The following is a 21,378-nucleotide window of genomic DNA, read 5'->3' on the forward strand; positions in this document are numbered from 1 at the left end:
TCTCTCTCTCTCTCTCTCTCTCTCTCTCTCTCTCTCATTCCATTCCATTCCATGCCAGCTGTAAATGTGGAGTATGTCAGACAGTATTATGTCAGTTATGTCAGGTTAACACACAAGTACATTTGTTAGAAGTCTGGGAGTGTCAGGTGCCTGAGCACCAGTAAAGGTGGGAAACCCTGTAACTGTGTCAACTCTAATTTCCCACACATTCGCTTTAATTCGTGCACACGATAAAGCTTGCATCAACACTACCCATGTATGATATGTTTAAGCTGTGGAAATCTTTTTTTGAGAGGCTGTACTGTAAAACATAGCTCACTAATATTACCCTGGAGTCAGGATCGCCTAAAGGGCTTATCACAATCATACCTTCAGTAAAGACTGGAAGAATATGTGGTGTGTGTGTGTGTGTGTGTGTGTGTGTGTGTGCGCGCGCATGTGAGAGAGAGAGAGTTCACTAATGACTTCACACCCCATTAGCGCCTTTGCTTGATATGTCACACTTCATTATGTACTTAGATCAGTGGAGCATGAACTTGGAAAAGAGTGTGTGCACGTATGAAGTGTATTTGCGTTGGGGAGTGTGGGACTATACTGTACCAACTTTTGGCCACAACTCTAGGTGGCCAGTGGGTATTACTGTTTTCTTTTGGGACCTATTTTTAATTTTTTTTTAAACTTCATGTCACCCACAATTTAGATTCCAGACTACATTGTTGGATAAAAGAATAATTTTCCACATTACTGCATTAAGTTGTCTAAAATACTACTACTTAATTTACGTAAATCTATTTTATGTAAGAGGCTGCAGGAATTTCAGCTCTTAACACCTACAGTAGACAGTAACTTTATATAACATTAATTTTGTTCAGTGAGGCCTCTTTCACCTGCAATTCATCCAGAATAATTTTGGGGCTAATTTCATTCTTCCTTTGACCCGAGCTTGGCTCTGGACCCAGAATAAAATTGTTGCGGGTTAGTCTGGATAATCTGTATGCAGGAAACCTTAGAGCAAAAAATAAATGTCCTTGTCTAAGCAGATACATTTCTATCTGTTTAAATCTGCTTAACATTTTATAATAGGGGCCTGATATATGGAGAGTTTATTTGTCTTCATAATTCACAAGATCTCTTGTGTGTGATTCATAGATCAATTACTCAAAGAGCCACCACTGTCCAAACATTTATTCCACTGTTTAAGCCTGCCTTTGTACATAAATCTATCATAAAATCCTAAGTGTTAACTCTGTGTGCGTGTGTGTGTGTGTGTGTGTGTGTGTGCGTGTGTGTGTGTGCACGCGCGCACGTACACAGGTATAAGTGTTTATATGCACACGCTTGCCTGTTTGTATGTGCATGAAGCATATGTGATATGTTTTAATTCGTTGTAAACAGACAGCGTTGCGGCCAGGCAGGTTAGTTTTATCAGAGTGTGTTTATCTTAATTCCCCTCAGTCTCTTTCAGTCCTACAATCCATTACCTGTATGAGGAGGCAGTGTGCTCTCCTGGGCCCCACACACACACACACAAACATACACACACCGTTACCTTGGCATTTAAAATATGATGATATGACTGTATGAGAGTATGTATATATTGCTCACTGCGTGTGACTAACTGCCTGTCTCTTTGTCAGTTTCGTATGCATTGTTGCCTTGGCTTATGGAGAAGATGATGTTTTCACAGCGGTCCATTGTGACCTTGGCTATGTAAACGGGTTTGTAATGTAATCATGAGTGGAGGAGAGAAACTGCTCTGACAAGGAACCATAAACAGGGTAATAGATGCATGCCATGCTAACATGACACATCTCACACATCACATCACATAGTATGCCATGCCACACGCAAACACACATCACACACACACACACAGACACACAAAAACACGCATACACTGTACGTTGAGGTCAGGTGTGAGTATTTGCAAAAGAGACAGGGCATCGACGTGTAAATATGAGATCTATCCAAACACTGTCACGCGCACACTGTATGTATGCTCACACTACATTACCCCCTGTGCGGAGAATGACAGGCTCTTTCGGGGGTATGACCCTCTCTCCATGCTGTTTGTCTTTAGGGTCACATCCTGCCCTCTAAATCCTGACCCCTGACTTTTGACCTTAGTCCGTCAGCCAGTAGTCACCAGCACTGAGCTGACAGCTCCCAAAGCCCACTGACCCCAAAAGTAGAGAGACAGAGAGAGAGGGATATTGAGTTTTGACCGCCGCCCTCTCTTGCAGGGGGAGCAGTGTGCACGCAGTGAGAGTGACAGTTTACCTGTTCAAAGAGGTCAAGCAGTGAGTTAGCGAAACAAAGAAAACGCAGATCTCATTTATAAAATACGAAAAGCAAAGTTAGAAGAAATGAAAAAATGAATAGGATGTGAGGATTGAGCGGGGAGGAGATTAGGAATGGGATGGGAGGGCAAACATGGGTGAACCTGGCTAGTGGAGGTCACACTCTGCCTGAGGAGACAGGTGCCTCAAGATTAGCCTCTACATTAATGGCCTTTACTCACACACACACACACACACACACACGCACACGCACGCACACGCACGCACGCACGCACGCACGCACGCACAATGCAAGCCAGTTCTAGAGAACTCCTATACCACAGGGATGTGAAACTAGTGAGAACACAGCTCTGACTCTCATATCCTATTTATACATCCTTTCCTGTACATTACAATCCTATTTAGCTCGCCCTGCTTCCTACACAATCCTATTTATGGACTCACCCCCACCCCACCACCACCACGCACCCCCTTCCACTCTCCAATCCCATTTGTGTGCCCCCCTCCTCCTGTTTGCAGGTGCCATCTATCCAAACGGCTGCCTACTGGGTGTGTAAGCCGTGATTCAGAGTGTGTGTGTGTGTGTGTGTGTGTGTGTGTGTGTGTGTGTGTGTGTGTGTGTGTGTGTGTGTGTGTGTGTGTGTGTGTGTGTGTGTGTGTGTGTGTGTGTGTGTGTGTGTTCACCGGTGATTTGTGTGTTAATGTAACACTGAAATTGGAGTGGTCCACCTAGGAATAGGAGAAACACTGTTCTTGGACTCTTGTGTTTGCAAACATCAGTCAGTTGTTCTGTGGCTAACTAAAAAGCTGTTGTGTTCTCTAAAGGCACAAAAATGCTTGAATTTGGTTTGTACCTCACATCATTATGCACCGAGAAGAAAGAGCTTCATATCAGTCTCTTGAAATTGAAAGAGACTGGAGGTGCTTGCGCTCTCCAACATCCTTTTGCTATCTGGTATAATACACATCCCCATCTCTGCATTTACAAATCGTCCATAAGTAAAGATGAGTGTCTGTGTCTTCTGTCCCGTCCCATCTCCACCTGTCCCTGTGACAGGCCTCTTATCCTCCATTAGTGTATTTAAACAGGACAAAGTGACTGTCCATATCACAGGCCTGTCTCCACCTGACTCCCCTACCTGTCACTCACCCAGCGTTATGAAAGTATGCTCATTCTGTTTGAAGATGGGAGATGAAAGGAGGACAGCAGTCACGGACCCCGTTGGCCTGACAGACCAGATTAGAGTAGCCAATCTTGGAGAAAGAGGTACGAGGGAGGGAAGAGAAGGGTGAGGATGTTCCTGCCTAACTGGATTAGGGGAGGTCGAAGGCAAGGTATATGTAGAACAAGGGTCTGTGCCTGTTTTTATTAAGGTATGGAAGGGTTAGCAAAGTGGGCGTGGAGGCTCGTGTGCCTGTTCATATTAGAAAGACAGCTGTTTGTTGGCTCTCCAGTTGCACTTTAGTTTAAGCTGAAGGTCTCACAGACAGAGGTAATGATGAGCCAGCAACAAAAAACTTCACACGCCGAAACACAATCTTCTGATGAAATGAGAGGTAGACAGACAGGCCGCCAGAGCACAAGGTTAAACATCTCAATATGCTGCTGCTGTTGCTGCTGCTGTATCTTACTTTGTATACACAGCTGGACTAGTTGAAGTTATATTGATGCTCAGCGCGAGTCTTAGGCAAAGGGTTTCAAACAAGTGATATATGACGTCTTCCATTTGGCAGACATTTTTATCCAAAGCCAACACCAGAGTGAAATAGTATGACTGAGCTGAATTTATTAATCATTCAATTAACTAAATGTTCCTTCTTGGTATGGTTCAGATGAATGGACTGTCAGTCTTTAATGCAATCTAATTCTCAGCACACCTCAAGAGAGATGCTGAGAACTTAACTGCTCTGCAACTCTTTCATTTCTCTCACCCTCCTTTCACCTGCATTACTCATTTCTCGGTGCGCTTTTGTCACACTCATTTTTGCTTTATTATTTCCCTGCGTCTTATAGTCTAAATCCAGATCTGCCCTCCTGTAGCGGCGATTTAAGGCGCCCTGCAGCCTCTACATCTCTTCCTCTGTGTTTCTTTCTTACCTCCCCTCCTCAGATAGAGTCTTGCTCTGTGTCTTTGGGGCCGGCTGGTAAAGATGGTCGGGGCAGTCGATCGTATCAGACTATCAGGCCAGTTCAACCATAAATTACCTGCAGCTAACAAAGCGTGCTGCTGTAACTATTACACAGGCACTCAAAGTCACCCCGGGCCCACACAGCTGGGCTAAACACTCTCACACACTGAATGATAGCAGACCAAAGAGAGTGCAGGGACAGCGTTTGTGCGAATCTGGTCGGTCGCACACTAAGATTTCATTGACAGCATACAACTTAAAACATGGGTGGTAGCCTAAAAGTTCAGTCAGAGAGGCAGATGATGACTTAATGTCAGCATGATAGCTCAGTTACCTTTTTACGATTTTAGGATTCATATTAAAACCAGAGAAAAACATTTGTATGCCATTATTCCTAGCCATTTTCTTTTATTTACTAGCATAAAACTGCACCAGAAATGATAGGCTAATATGTCAATTTAATAATATTAAAATTCTTAAGGTTGTTCAATTTAGATTTCTTCATGCAAACATTTTGGCAAAAGGCATATTTGTTTCAATCACTTCTTAGAGCATGACTGGTATACTCTACATAACCTCTACTGTCATTAAGCATAAACACGTAACACTTAACAACCGGTAATCTGATGGTATTTGAAAATAATTAGAAATGGATCCACAATTAATTCATGGGACTTTATTCAGCTGATAGTGTTGCAGTGTCCACTGTCCCTGTATGGTTAACTATTTGTTGTGTCGAGACAGAGCAATGCCTTTTCCCTCTCCCAGCTGTGTGCACAGGTCTGTGTTATTGGCTAATTGAGAGCGTGTTCTGTGCTGGAGCTCTGCCCTGGAGGTTAGTGTTAGCACACACACACTGTAGCAGGACAAATGAGAATACACCCCGCCATCTGTCCAAGAGAGACACTCCGTCGCCCTCTCCTTGTCCCTCTACCCTTGTTCCTCTTTTTACTCTTTTAGTCTCATTTTTATTTCTTCCTTCATTGTCCCACCTCTCTCTCCTCATCCTCTCCCCCTACCCCTCTCCCCACCTATTCTATTCTACCTTTCCATTTGAACAGTTTCTCTCTCTGTGTACCACCTCTTCATTTCTACCACTCTTGTTTCCTCCCTGCTCCTTTCTGCCACCTGCCTCTCTCCATCCTGAGTAAGTCAGTGGGAGGTTTGTGTGTGTGTGTTTGTGATGTGGGGGGCTCAGGCTGTCGTGTTAAGGTGTTACCGTAGTCCGACCGCAGACTTTCAGAATGTTCAGTGGGCGCGATCCATAGGGGCTGACACAGAAGGTGACCCCCGGTCTGTAACCTTGGAGACCAACTTTATTAAAATGAATTTGAGTAGAGGGGCCGTCCTGACAGCAGCATAATTACATCGCAGAGCATCAGCACTAATTTATGCAGCCCGCATTCAACCGGTCAGGAGTGCCGAGATGGGGTCAGCGTGGACACACACACACACACACACACACACACACACACACACACACACACACACACACACACACACACACACACACACACACACACACACACACACACACACACACACACACACACACACACACACACACACACACACATACTTACAGGAGCATATTGGGACATACACAGATACACATGGATCAGCATACCAATAAAAATAGGTAAATACATTCAGTTTGTTCTTATACTGCACTGTGCAGTGGCCCATCCCTCCGTAGTGTTTTTTTACTGCTTTGAGGCTCAATTTGAGTGTGAATATATGTAGTCATGCATATGTGACCTGCGTGTGTGTGTTTGTGTGCCAGAGAGACAGTGTGTGTAAGTATATTTAGCAGACTGGACTGATCTTATTAGTGTCATAGCCTGATAAGCGAGCAGTGACTCAAATACAGACGGCAAATTCACAGAAAAACAATACATATTTGCTCATGTGTCTTTCTAATGTTTTTTACGTGTTTCAATGGTAAGCACACAGAGAAAAAACAATTCTATGCATGTGCATACTGTACATTTTTCACTGTAGTGGTCTCCTTTTTGCTTATTGACACTAAAACTCCCCATTGAAGCCATCACTGAGGCAATACTCTCATGCAGGTTGGCAACTACGATAAAGAAAAGGTAAAGTGACCTACCTTGACTGTTCTTTGGTAGCGATAACAACAGTCTCCATTAATTATAACAAAGGTCAATGCTCAGAGGCTTGCTCGGCAGTCCTTTGGGTTTTTTGCCCAAAGAGTAACTTTACACCTGCTTTTCTTAATGCAAAGTTTTCTTAATCTTACACCCTTTTCCTCTAGAAGAGGTGTTCTTTCAATCTCGCTATCTCCCCTCTGTGCCATTTCCTCTCATTCTCAGGTTTTCTCAGTTGCTAATAAACACACACACAACCGTTTACATGTATTCACTTTCAGTTTGAGCCATTCCAATTTAAATATCAAGCTGGCGACATGACCAAACCCAAACTTCTACAGTAGATGCAGAAAAAGTTTGCATAATAATCTGTAATTTATTCAAATGAAATGCTACAAACAATAAAAAGACATGAGTAAATGAAAACATTTTAGCGCAGTTGATTGTGACAGCTTTTTCATTCGGCATGAAACTAACACTTTGTGATTGTCATCACTTTTATTCATGTATTGATTAGTAAGGTCCTCTGTGCTCATTAGGCTCTATTAACAAAGATCCATAAATGGAAAAAAACTAAACAATTATGATAATGTGTCACTGCCTTGCATTCTTGCTACAACACAAACAGTTCTGTCATCCTTCCCCTGATCTTTGCTTGTGTTCTGTTCTAAAGAAGTTTCCAGAACCCATTCACAACCTAGTGATGACAAGTCTGCCCCATAGAGGCTAAAGCAAGAGACAAAATGCAATGTGAAACTGGAGTATCAGAAGGGAGAGAGAAGAAGGGGTCAGAGGAGAGTGCTATAGAGAAGAGTAAAAAAGGGGTGAACAGGGGGAACATGGATATAAGTCACAGCTCCAGTCACTCCATTGTAGCCGTTGTGACCAAGGGCACACTAATCTATCCCATTAGCAGATCTCTCCGACTCTCTCATAATGTTACTGCTAGCTGCTCTCCTGTGACATGTTCCTGCTGTATGTGTGTGTGTGTGTGTGTGAGGGAGGAGGAAGAGAAAGGGAGGGAGAGCATGCTTTTGTGTGCGAGTGTGTGCAAGAGACAGTGTGAGTGAGACAGAATGCTTTGCCTGTGTGTGTGTGTAAGTGTGTGCGTAATGACAGTTCAGCTAGTTGCTCTCCTGTGAAAATGACACGTTCCTGCCAAATTAATATCATTACTATCAGAGTTTAATGGGCCAGTGCTGCCTTCTTATTTAAAACAGAACATCCCTCTCTCGACCTCCACCACGAGGAAAGGGGTGGGGTGGGGGGGGGGAGAGGATGGGTTATGAGCAGGATAGACAATGTGAAGAGACTTTTTTTATTTCTACAGCCAAAAAGAAAGATGAACTTAAGATAGGGTTAGGATGAGCTTGAAAGCAAACAGAAACAGAATATTGAGGATAAAAAAGGACATCATTTAATTATGCTCTTAGACAGAGGAAATAAAGACAAACATTTTTATTTGCACCTGAAGCCCACTTTGTGTGCATACAATGGGACTAGACGACTTATCATTCACAGTTTTCTTTCCAACCATGTCAGTCATTTGACTAAAAATACATTTCCCTTTCTGCTTTGTGTGGTGGCTTTAAAATGTATCTCAGTTTAACAATAGGGCTTCCTTCCCAGTTGTAATGTTACATTTTGACGGCTGCTATCACCACCGGTATTTAACATGACAAAAAGCCAGATCATGTTTGCGTGATTTATGTTAGGGGGCTCCTGCCTTTTTTCTTTGTGGGAGAAATAACACTTTTTGGAGGCAACTTAGAGATGTTTGGCTCTTGGCTACATTTTCTTTCACAGCTTGTGTTTTACAGTATGGCTTTCTGGTCATTGGTTTTTCTTTTCTTTTACAGTACTTTACAGTAGGTGTGTGTACAGTATGAGCAGTCTGTTAGGGTGTCATTCTTCACTCGGAGTCAGCACTGTGATAATGAGTTCATTTGGAAATACACTCTGCGGGCCGCCTGTGCATGTGGCCGCATGCATGGTTGTGTTTGCACATGTGTGCATATTTGCACAATCTGTATACATGTGGATATAACTATTGCACACTACATTGTGTGTGTGTGTGTGGGTGTTTTTGTATGTGCACACCTGAAAATGTGTGTGAGAGATTGTGAGTGTGTGAATATGTCAGGTTGCCGCAGGAGACCAATTAGCTGGTGCATCAGTGAGGAGGTGAGCATACACACACCTGTGTGTGGCCCTATTACACCAGCTCATCACACACTCACATACCGACACACAGACAGCATTGCTCTGCTCATAATAGAAACATACTGACACTTACAGTACATTGACCATATGGAATAATGACTTCACCGTGTCAAACTGTCAGACTTGAGTCACCAGCATGCGTTATTTCAACCAGGTGTTACTAACTTGACCAACTTTTGTGAATTATGGGTTATCTTACTGCTGCTGAATGGTTGTCATTACCAATATGTACTTTACATTTGAACATTTCTTCGCTCAAAACTGCACGCCTTGTGTTCATACAGTGCCGATGAGATCCAAACTTTAAGGTGTCGTGCACTGACGCAATCAGGTGAGAGTGAAAAAGCAGATCACAGCCAATAAAGCAGCCAGGCCTCTTCATGTATAATTCAGATCTTTTATGGTGGGCTATGCACCCATATGGGCGTGCTGATGGAAGACTAAGGCCATTTCCAGCCAGAGAAAAGCCCTTTTAAAAGCTAATCCTTGTGCCAGAGTCCTGCTCTTTTACTGCTCCTCTTTAATGAATAGGTGTCCAATAAGGCCTTTTATTGTCTTAGCATATGTTGCTTTTATTAGGGGAAAATAATTAGGTTGTGCGGATCACTTCGGAAGTCCTCTCGCAAGATAAAAATGAGATAGTTTCACAGTCATTGCGCAAGTCCTTCTGACTCCTTGTCGTTTTCCCCATGGATGCCTTGTGTCCTAGCTCCCTCACCTCCTCCTCTCCTTTGTTTCCTTCTCTGCTCACCTTGTCCCTCCTCTCATCTTTATGCCTCCCCTCCTCCTCTACCTCTTGTCCTTTGCATTCCCTCCACCTCGTTCCTCACTTCCTTTTCTATTGTTCCCTCGAACATGCGGGCATTAAATGTATGCAGCGATGTCGCATTGGACTGCACATTTACACACACACACAAAAAAAAAAAAAAAAACAGATGAACAATCACAGTGTGACAGGAGGCTGTTGATAACTGACACTGTTGATCTTATCTGGCACAAAAAGGGGGAAAGGGAGGGCCGCAGAGAAAAAGAGAGAGAAACAGTGCAGGGGGGGTTTCCTGCTGTGCTTTGTGTTGTGTCCCTGTCACTCCTACATAGTTTATTCCTCTGCTCCTTTCTCTCTCTGGCTTCTCATCTTCTACTACATCCCTCTGCTCGATTATATAGAAAGAAAGAATGTCAACAGGGCTCATCTGTGATCTGGGACTCCAGGGAAAGAGATCCATTTACCTTCAAGAGGTCCTACTATGACCGTTTACCCATGAGATCTCAGCTACTGTATGCCTAGTCCTGTAAATTATGAGACAGGAGGGGTATAGGGCTGCAGGGAAAAAGGGATCTGAAGAGGGTTGATGGAAAAGAACGGGGCTGAGGAAGGAGCAGGGGGCAAGGCTGACGGACTGCGAAAGATTGTGCAGGCATGATGAAGAAATAGAAAGAGAAGGAGGGAGGGGGGGAGACTGGCCCTTCCATCCTGTCCTTAATGCCCCTCAGGGGAGCACACTGCCAATAGGTGAGTATTAGCCATCCGCCTATGGGCTAATGGAGGGTATGAAATAGAGTTTAGTACATACAGATGACCAGGGGTAGACTAATCACTGGGGAGACCCATGATGAGGAGAGCTGGTCATACTCAAAGGATCTAAACAAGCTCTTAGTCAGATTATTATGGACGTGACTTCCACTTGAATAGAGGCTTTAGACTATATTCAGTGCTTTTGGATGTGTAGAAGTGAATCATTTGTAGAGTGCTTGGGGATTATTTTATCATGCTGGAACTGGAAAAATCCACAGCACCTTTACTTGCTTACATCTACTGTGACCTTTGGCTTACCTCAGTCAGGGTGACAGAGGGGTGAGTGTCAGGGAACTATCTGAAGTGTGCGCTGAGGTGTTTGAGGTGCTAATCTCCTCCCCTCTTGGTTGAGTGGTCAAGCTAAATAGAGGGGCCACTTGTTTATCTGAGGGGACCGCGTTACCCAGGATTCCCTCTACAGCTGGGCCAGCCACGCTCAGCTGAGTAGTCAGCTCGCAGAGGTTACCACGGCTGAGGGCAAAGATAGCTGTACACACACACACGCACACACACACATAAACTGCACACATACACAGAGGAAGTTTTTGATTTCAATGGTTATTTATTAAATGTAAAATATCTTTAGCACAGATTAAAAATCAGACACCTCCATCTATTTGAAACATCACAGGCTGAAAAAAAACATTTCTGAAACAGAATCACAATCCCTTTGGAATCCCACTTTCAGGATAGCTAGTCCACGAGGCTGGGCAGAGGGCTGAGGCAAACACTGCACTCCTTCTGATCCCTTTACTGGGGTTACAAGCCAGGAAATAATTTCCAAATGCATGCTGTAGCCTTATTACATTGGATTGTATGTGTTTTATTCATCAAGTACCTTGAGAATTCAGGTATTTTACCACTTATAGATGAGAAAAGAAATCTGTAGTTTACTGTTTTCAAAAAATGTGTCTTTCTCTAAAACCGGGTAAAATAGTATTTGCAAGAATTCATCAGCACTTTTTTATCTTATGGAACTACACAGTGGGTACTTCAAATCAAGGAATGTTACTTGTCGGTGATTGACAGCTTAACAAACTTCAAGAAAGCTACAAAAACTATAAATAAAAAATCGAATTTTGATTCCAACCAAAACTGTTTTCTTGACTTACTGCAAATCCAGAGGGCCTTCGTATGACAAACATGGGCATATGCTGTAATGATCCGTGGTTCATGCCAGGAACTGAACTTTTCAAATTGTGTCCTAGGCATGAATAGCTTTGCCAGCATATAGCACTGCTGCTGCTGAATTGGAGTGCAATCACAGAGGTCAGCTGGTGAACGTCCCCCTCTCTTTTCTGCTCTGCCTCAACCCTCGCTGCTGCACAAATGCCAACTGACAACAACTACCACAGATGGTGAGGAGAAACACAGAATACAGGCAAAGGAAGAGAACCACCCACAGGAGTAAGAAAACAGGAAGACTCTACACACACTGTCCGAGAGAGATATTGCCTGACAATATTATCAACTCATTTATTTTAAACTTTTTTTTAATCTTTTCTTTTTTTCTACTTTTTTTAAGGTATTCTTATTTTTCCAGCACATGCCATATGAGAATTTGGGGATTATAAAAGTACCTGAAAGAATTGCTAGGTTTTCAGCATGCATAGCTGTTTGTATTTACAGGTTTGTATGTACAGGGATGGGCCAAAAACAGACTGCTCTACAGTACTGGGTTTATTTACATCCAGGTCAGAGGGAGAGGTCAATGTCATAACTACAGATGTGGGGGTGAAGGGTCACATGCATAGGGTCAGAGAAAAATCATCTGGCTGAGTACAACTTGGATGATGAAGACACAGAACAGAACACGGCAAAGTAACATTACTGTTAATTCAACAACATCACATCTCCACCACATACGCTTTTTGCTTATGAATACGCTCAATTTGGAGTTTTCAGCAACTGATTATTGCGTAACACTATACAAGGACATTTCTATTGCAAGTCCATGAGGTCCATGGGTATTTAGTCGATACTGAGATGGAAGACTTGGATCTGATCCCAGAGCAGTTAGCCGTAGTAGTGGATCCCAAGTGCAGACCCATTGCTGTATTTCCACAGTCAGCTTATTGCAGGGTCTTTTGTAAGTTATTTTCTCAGCATTTGGGTGTGTTTTTGTAACCCACAAAAGCAGATATACACAGAAAAACTGTCCTGCTCCTTTGGTTTGTCATATTGCTGTGGTGCAGTAATCTTTATTTTTTTTTAAACATTTTAGATTTATGGTTTTTTTTGTGCACTTTATCTGTCCCATCTTCTCCCCTCCCCGAATCGGTGTGGTAATAGCAGAGCTGTTTTTCTTTTGGGGAATGTTTAAGCGAAGTCTCAAGTAATTCAAAACAAGTCCTGGTCAAGTCTCAAGTCAGGTCTCTGAATGCTGACTGTGCTAATTAATGACATGGCACTAGTCAAAACCCTTTAAAATAATGTTTTACATTGCTGACACAAAGGCTCCTCACTGAAATTATTAGAAATTTTAAAGAATAATAAGAAATATCTATAAATGTATGTAGGTGGATCGATCCACGTTACTGACTTTCTGAATAGGCCAATTGCACAGCAATAGGCAGGGCAACCCAACAATCATGAATTTAATCACAATGATTAAGTAATGTAAATGCACTTTATTTACTACAGCTATAAAACATTTGCAATAACCTGCAACATGGCAAATTACTGCATATTATTATTATTATTATTATTATTATTATTATTATTATTGTGTTATCCAGTCGGAAGTCTCCTGTCAAGTCAACCTGTTAGTCAAGTCCAATTTTACAGCTTTGGGTAGTAGAGAACAACTCTAAAACACCACAGATGTTACTACTGTACACAAGGAAACGATTCACAATTAGTTGCAGAAGATAGAAAGACACACAGCAAAATCCATCAGTTTTTAGACAGCTAAATTTACAGGCATAATCTACAGTTTCACATGGGTTAGAAATGGCTGTTACACCACAGATGTGTATGATGCACTCTGGTTCAGTGACAAACCCTATTTGTGTAGATTGTCCCAAATGTTTATTTGCGTATCTGTTCGTGCTTGTGTGCAGGCGCATGCTCGTGTTCAGGCATGCACATATGAATACTGTATATGTGTATGTGTAATTGCGTAATGTATCGAGGTTGTTGCTGCACACACCCTCTTGTTCTCTTTCTCACTACCTCGCACAGCCCTTGCCTCCTATCTGCAAACACACACACACACACACACACACACACACACACACACACACACACACACAAAATGATAGATAGCTGTGGTGGGTGGTTGAGCATGTTAATGCCTAATCTCATCAGCCTTATCTTCTGCAGAGGTTACAGGGTCAAGTGGTGAGGGGGATGAGCTAAACACCAATAGGATAGCACATTGCTGGACTCCCAGCTTTTTTCTAGGAAAGAAATGGACTTTGCACTTTTGAAAAAAAATAATACTGAAGACATGATTATGAAGTCTGCCACATAAATATGGATAATGAAAGTTAAAGTATTTTTATCAATATTTTAACTAGCAGCAGGACCAGTGTTTGGTAACTGGACACAAACAAACTGCTTTGAAAGTCAGCCAAGTTCAAGGGAGCGTCAGCGAGTCAGAGCATGCAACGCTGAAATCTTCAGTGGAGTTTAAAAAGCATTTAGCTCTCAGACGAGCTAAATCAGATGCCCTAAGCGGGTGAGATGAGTTAAACTGAGCGTGTGTGAACCTGCAACTCAGAGACACTGCTTGGCATTTGTTTGATATGGCGACATGTGATGTGGATGAAGTTATCGCCCCACTGGCAGGTGAGACAGACAGCGGCACACAGGGAGATGCTGCCTTTTCATCTGCTGTTTACCAGCTCTCTCATCACACTGCACTTCAAACACACTCAATCTGCTGCTGCAACGTTACACACCAGGGCTCCTCCTGGCGGAAGTTTACAAAGAGCTGAGAGGGGGTTGTGTGAGTGTGTGTGTCTGTGGTTTGGTGTGTGTTGATTAGAAAAAAGAATTCTTGGAATCTGGTTGGTGTGTGTAGTTCATTCATTGTATTTGTATTCATGTGCACATTTTTCTACTTGCATGTGAAAGTATAAATGCTTTAGACCTTGATGGATCTTTCCACATTCTTGTCTCACAGCTGCTTTAGGAAACTGTTCAAACAGTTGGCATGTAATGTGGCTCCATCATGCATGTTTGTATGTTTGTGTGTCTTGCCCATGTTTGACTACTGCGCATATGGGGTTGTCTCAGTGTGTGCCAGTGCTCTGTGCTAAACATTAGTCCTCAGCCTCCATATCAGTGTTCCCTCTCACTCTCTCTGCCCCCCATCTCATTCTGGCTGCCTCTCATTGGGAGATAAAGAGGCAAGCCATTTCATGTGGCCGTATAGAAGTTGTCTCCAGCCCCAGAGTTTGCAGGGAAGCTGTCACAGCAGCTTTTAGCCAGAGCGGCAACATGAAAGATTCCTCTTTGAGCAGTTGGGTTATGTGTGTAATTCTCTCTGACGTGTTTATTCTGCTGCAGTTTCAACTTTCATTTTCAAATGTCATAGAAATCTCCCTCCTCCAAGAATATCCCTACTAATTACTGACTGATGGGACAGGGTGTATTAGAGAACTTAGCAGGTTGCGTCTAAATACTGTTTTTCTTTTACAGTGCATCTCGCCTTGAGACAACATGAAACAGTCAATTTATGGGTTGAGACTTGAGTGATATTCAGAATTAAACCTGCCTTAAAAAAAATTAGAGGACTTACTGAGAAAGAGCCCGAGGGAAAGCAGTGTGTGTGTGTGTGTGTGTGTGTGTGTGTGTGTGTGTGTGTGTGTGTGTGTGTGTGTGTGTGTGTGTGTGTGTGTGTGTGTGTGTGTGTGTGTGAAAATATCACTTATCTATTCCAACTTCTGATTTAAACACCTAGGTACAGAATTGTATTTGCATCATTCCCAATACTTTTTCTCAACTTTAAAAGCCTGGCTGAACCCATATACACATCATGTGAAAATATACATATTCATAACCATGGCATAAAACCTGTTCTTTAACACTATACATAAAAGCTGTGGTTTCCTCCAGACCAGGAGCTGGTGTAATTTTCATGTTCTCACATTCGCCACTGTGAGTCTATACATGTGTAGCATTCTTATGGTCCCATATAGCCAGAGGTCCTGTACACACAGGGTATTGAAATAAATAAATAAATATATGTATATAAATATATGTACAGTGATGGGGTTATGCTGTTCCCATGGTAATATGACCCAGTCATCATGGGCTGCAGGAAGAGGGGAGAGACGGCTTGTAGAGTCCTTTTTTCTTCTTCTTCCTGTTGACACTCTGTCTTGCTGTCTCTATTTCTGTGATAGTGTGTGTGTAGATGTATGTGTCTGACAGAGGACATATCGATGTAGTCGGTGTCCCCTGTTCTTTTTCTGGACAGGGCGCGTCCTAATGTCTAAGTCAGTAAATGGGTTCTCTGTATTTTGTCTTCTCCCGAAGGCTGACACTGCCTCGTTGTCTCAGTCTCATGAGTCGCCTGCTGAACTCCTATCTCTTTCTTTGTGTTTCTCTGTCCACAGCAACAAGGGGCGGCCACTACGGTGTACTGTGCCGTAGCGCCGGAGCTGGAAGGGTTAGGCGGCATGTACTTCAACAACTGCTTCCGCTGCCTGCCGTCCATCCAGGCCCAGGACCAGAGCAGCGCTTCCAGCCTGTGGGAGCTGAGCGAGCGCCTGGTTGCAGAGAGGTCAGCAGGCATACAGGCCCTCTGATGGACCGACGAGGAGGTGGAGGAGGTGGACTAGCCAAACAGGAAGGATGGTGGGTCACTGTCATGTCCAGTTAGGTATGAACTGAATAAAAGTTAACTGTACTGCACAATACAAGAGAGCTGCCAAACCACGGAAGTCTATGGGAGCTAAAACACACTACATAAACAGTACAGGAGAGAGTTTCATATACACTACTGAATAAATTAAAGTTTGAGTTGTGTTCAGCTCTGCTGTGGTAGTATACAATGGGAGGTTTGGGACGGGAGAAGATTTGGGAGGATGTCAGGGATCTCTTAAAGTTTGTTCTTTTCTCTGTTTGTCTCAGTAGCTTTTTATAACGTTTTCAAGTCTTCATTTCACAACTATTTAAAAGAGCAAAGTTCAAAGAAGCAAATGACCTGTCTTGCTAACAATACAGGGTTACCTAATAAGCATACACTCGTTTCCAGCAAAAGTGTGCTATATGGCAAATATTGTATCTTTCCAATTAAATTCAGTATCCTCTTGTCTAGTTCTACGTAGATGTTGATGTTTCCTATTGAGATACAGAGAGCGTTGGTTAATCGTTGCCTAAATCTTTTTGGGCTTAGATGAAATAAGGAGTAATGGGCATGTGACACTCATGGATATATAAACACACTAGAGGTATGATTCTTATGGCTATATACAATATTCTGCAATAATTTTATTTCTTATCAATGTCCCTATTTGTTTTTCTGTACAATATTTACAATATCCTGATTTCTGGGCATGTGCTAAAGGGGTGTGGACATCATAATTGTTTTTTCTGTTAGTTATTTGACTCAACCTACGTATTCATAATTTATAATCTGGTAAATCTAAATTACAATTTGGCGGTATTTTAAGGGATGATTCGTGTCCATTTGAATAGCAAATACAGATGGTGGAGAATTGTTTTTCCAGAGTCCAGGATCTTTAATTTCTGTGTTTCTTCCGTTGTTGTAGTAGAAGAATTTGAAAGTGATTTCAGTCTCCTGTTATTATTTTATATCATCATTGTTTTATTATTGAACTCTGGCTTTGTGTTTTCTGTGGATTGGTTGCCCTGAAGCCGTTGTTGGGACGCTTTTGAGACATTGTGCTTTATGGCAGTCTGGGTGCCGGAGGTTGCTCTTGAAACATCAGCATTCCAGTGTCATGATATCTGTAAAAAAAAAACAAATGAGAAAGAACATTTAATAAAAATCTGTTTTATAGTAACATGTGTGTGAAATCTTTTTAAACACAAAGTGGAAGTCCATTCAATTGAAGGCCATTAGGGGGAGATATTTGTGTAGGGAGCCGACAAGTGAGCAACACAAGTGAACAACAACAACAATGGCGTTTGACTAAGTAGAACTGTTCCTGAGAAAAGAAAAATATTGAATGTGTACTAAGAAAGTATCAACATTAGTGTGTTTAATCATACATTTAACAAATACATTTTTTTGTTTAAAAATTACATTTTTCTCTCTACGTTGTTCATATGCTGTATGTCAGACATGTACAGATCAACCAGCCAACCCCACAGACGACCTGCACTCTCATAAATGGATCATCAGCTGCTGTGGTATCACACTAACACACACGCCACACACACACACACACACACACACACACAGAAATTCAGCACTGCTTTTTCCATCTCTTTTCCTCTGTGTCTCTTTCAGTGTCCCTCTTATGCACACACACTCACACATCAGTCAGAAACATGCTATGCCTTTACACAGCCGTGGCCTGTCCAGAAACTGATACTGGTGTCCTGCCCTGTTATAATATGTACTGCACCCAGAGTACAGGTGTCTTATCACTTTCCTTTCACAGCACAGGACACACATGGAACAGAGATAGAAAACACACACATATACACTACACAATCTGCAAGGGCAGTCGGTGTCTCGTATTTACCCAGCGAATAACTGAGTGAGAAACCAAGCAGATTTTATAAAACTGTCCAGGTGCAGCACGGTGCGGTGACCCCTGAACACAGTTACATTAATCTATTACATACTGAGTGATTCAGCTGTAGCCATACTAAATAGGAGTAAACAGCAGTTTACCACTACAATGTTAAAGATATTATTGATAACAGGATTGCCCCGGCCGCTGTCCGTGGTGCTGATCAGGCTCTGTCACTATACTTCTGTCCCTGGTGAACTATCCATGGAAAAAGTTGTCACACATGAGACTTTGCCTTTTTGTTAATCAATTATACAGCACATTTTCACCATGTGTGTTCAGTCTGCAGAGCGTTGATACATGCCTCTGTAAGAGAGGACACTCTTCCCTTCTCTAGTGTTTGCCTGGTTCTGCTTTGACATATTTCCCAGTTAGTGAGTGTTTAGCGTGTCAGCTGTTCAGTTTCCTTCTGCCTTTTGTTAGACCCCAGCGACTTATTAAGTTAGTCTGCCCTGCTGTGTTTATTGTTTCCAATTGCAGACTTCCTGTTTGGCTGTGCCTACACTGGATATACTTAAAGATTATTCCTTCCTCATCTGGTCTCGCACGTTGGGTCTGACTTCTGCATTGTGTCACACTCCACCGCTATCGAATATATAATTTCTAGACTGAATAACTTCTTAAGATGGTTAATTTATCGCAGGATCTCACAACCTGCTTCTGTGATAATCCTAAAGAGAGTAATTTCACACCTGAGACTTCTGTAATGTTTGGCCCCTTTCCTCTACCTGTCTGCTAAAGGAGGAAGTCTAATTCTGGGAATTAAATAACCACAACGGTTTGTGACTAAATGTCAAGAGAACCGAAGCTAATGATGAAGTCATCATGATCAGCTAAGCTTATCAATGACAATTCTATGGAGCTATAGAAAACGTTTGAGGAAGCCTTCGATTGGAGGGGCGGCCTAAAGACACAAAGGAGGATCTTCAGGCGAACAAACAAGCAAGGAGACGTGTGCGGCTGTGCACTGCAGTGGCCGATCTATGGGTGTGTGCCTGAGTGGAGAGGGGGGTCCTGCCTGGCTTTCATACAAAGTCCTATTGATCAGGCCCTATCGGAATCATCTGATAGCTAATCAATAAGCTACACTTCCTCTCAGCGAGCAGGGAGTAGAGAGAAGCACAGCTCTCACAAGAGGTGGCCCTTGATCCTTTGACCCCACAATCAAGGCACGCACACGCACACACACACACACACACACTCTGTCTCTCTTCATTTCTCTGTCTCTTTATCTCTCTCTTATAATAGCAGTACAAGACAGTATAATAACCGAAAGCCTGTGTTAACCAAATAACCAATATACATTAGAATGTTATTTTAATTAGTTGGATTTACAGTTGATTTTTTTTTCCTTCACTGACTTTATTTCAATTTGGGCCGTAATTGTTTACGACTGACCATTTCATTTTCCATTATTGTTTTTATTTCTTCTTGTGATTAATTTCACCTCTCAAAGAATAATTATGAGAGAATTGATTTGATTATGCCTTTGTTCTACTCCTATTGGCTCCATTGACTGAGGGAATGCCATGTTGCCATTTCGAGCGGATATATTTAATGATCACAATCAATGTTAAAGCTCTCTCTAGACTCAACTAACTCAATAAATATCTGCCAGGAGGAAATTTACCATCTAACTGCAGCAGGCAATAAAGTCTCTGTTCTCCTCCCTCCCCTGTGCTCTCTTTCCACCTCTCTCTTTTGAGGATGATATTGTGATTAAAACTGCTGATCAATTTTCATAAAGTATTACTGTACAGTCGATGAAAATATTATTTCCTTGCACTATCTGCACATGTGCTTTGCTTGCACACTTCTTGTTTGGACCTGAGAGTATATATTTTTTAATAATTGCAGAAAGAAAAATTAGCTGATAATTTCCCCAGACTCCCTTAGTACTAAATTAGTACATTTTCATAAAAAGGAAAAGCCTGCTTGTCAAAATAAAATCTTTTGATTGAATAAGTCTTGTTTCACAGATGTTTGAAAATGTAATTTTAATTCTGTTTTAGGATGACACAACCATTGTGTGTGTGTGTGTGTGTGTGTGTGTGTGTGTGTGTGTGTGTGTTTATTTATGTGCATGTGTGAAGCTTTAACAGTGGGGCTGCCCTGTCTCACTGTGCCGGATGCATTTCTCTCTGAGATGTAACACACCAGTAGCACTAAAATAGAAAACAACACACTGCTCAGAAACACACTGCAAAAAACATGTGGATGTTTAATATGACAGGAAGTATAGCATTTTAAGTAGTTTCTCCTTGCAAATGATTCAAGTTGTGCAATCCAAAGATGCTGGAGTTGTTGGCACATGCAACAAAGTAGACATTTCTCTCCCCTTGCCTCTTTCTTGTGCTCTTTTATAAAGATTCTTAGAAGCAGCATTGATAACATTTGGATCAAGATAACCGTGATTCAGTAAGCCTGTTCACTATCAAATGCACTTATTTCCCCCTGTAGATCTGCTTGTGCAATCTATAACTTTCTCTGTTTTTATTGAAGTCTCAACACGGCACCTTTGAGGAAATCCTTCCAGCCCCAAATCCCCAGCGTGTCCTCACCGCTAGACAGCATGACCTTGTAAACCCTGAGTTATTTTACTCACCATTGTGTGAGAGGATAGAAAGAAAAGAGAGAGAGAGAGAGAGAGAGAGAGAGAGAGAGAGAGAGAGAGAGGAGGGACGGGGTAGAGAAAAAAGAGCTCCTGCCTGTCACAGCTTTCAAACACAAAGAAAAATGAGCACTTGGGCTGAAGTACAATTATTAGCCCCTGTCTACAGATTCATCACACTATAGAGAGGGAGGGAGAGGGGGGAGAGATAGGGAGAGGAGGAGTGGAGCAAGAGGTGGAGTCGAGGAAGGTAGGAGAGCGGTATGGAAGATGGAAAGACAATGAAGAGAAATAACTGAGGAAACAGAAAATAGGGTTGTTACACTGTGAGTGAAAACAGAGAGCGAGCCTGGTGGGGTGTAAGGTGAAGCATGCAAAGCTACCGCAGAGTCGGGTGAAAAGAGGGGGAGGGGGGTTTTAGGGGAATAAAAGAGTGAGGAAAAGAGAAAGCGCAAGGCAGAGGTAAAGGAAGGTAAAATGAAATAAGAGGATTTGTCAGGCCAGTGGTTGGTGGCAGTAATAAAGCCTGCTAATCTGAGGGAGAACGCTTGGCTGCTCTCACACTGACTCTCTTGACGCCCCACTTTACCACCGGGCCAAGCCAAGGTCACACACACACACACACACACACACACACACACACACACACACACACAAATTTCATGCATGTTTTCAGTCGTTCTCATCACTCATCTGTTTAATCAAATCTGTG

General features: G+C 42.4%; 1 protein-coding gene across 1 annotated transcript in view; it reads left to right on the forward strand.

The window, feature by feature from the left end:
• wwox (WW domain containing oxidoreductase) overlaps nucleotides 1-17,317 on the forward strand; it is a 134,711-nt gene extending 117,394 nt beyond the window's left edge. Inside the window, exon 9 of the mRNA XM_078256798.1 lies at nucleotides 15,905-17,317. Coding sequence (XP_078112924.1) covers nucleotides 15,905-16,096 — 192 coding nt within the window. The 3' untranslated portion in view covers nucleotides 16,097-17,317. The remainder of the gene's footprint in view (nucleotides 1-15,904) is intronic.
• The last annotated feature ends 4,061 nt before the right edge of the window (nucleotides 17,318-21,378 follow it).

Source organism: Sander vitreus, chromosome 8 (genome assembly GCF_031162955.1).
Source record: "Sander vitreus isolate 19-12246 chromosome 8, sanVit1, whole genome shotgun sequence".
In the NCBI taxonomy this organism is placed as follows: domain Eukaryota; kingdom Metazoa; phylum Chordata; class Actinopteri; order Perciformes; family Percidae; genus Sander; species Sander vitreus.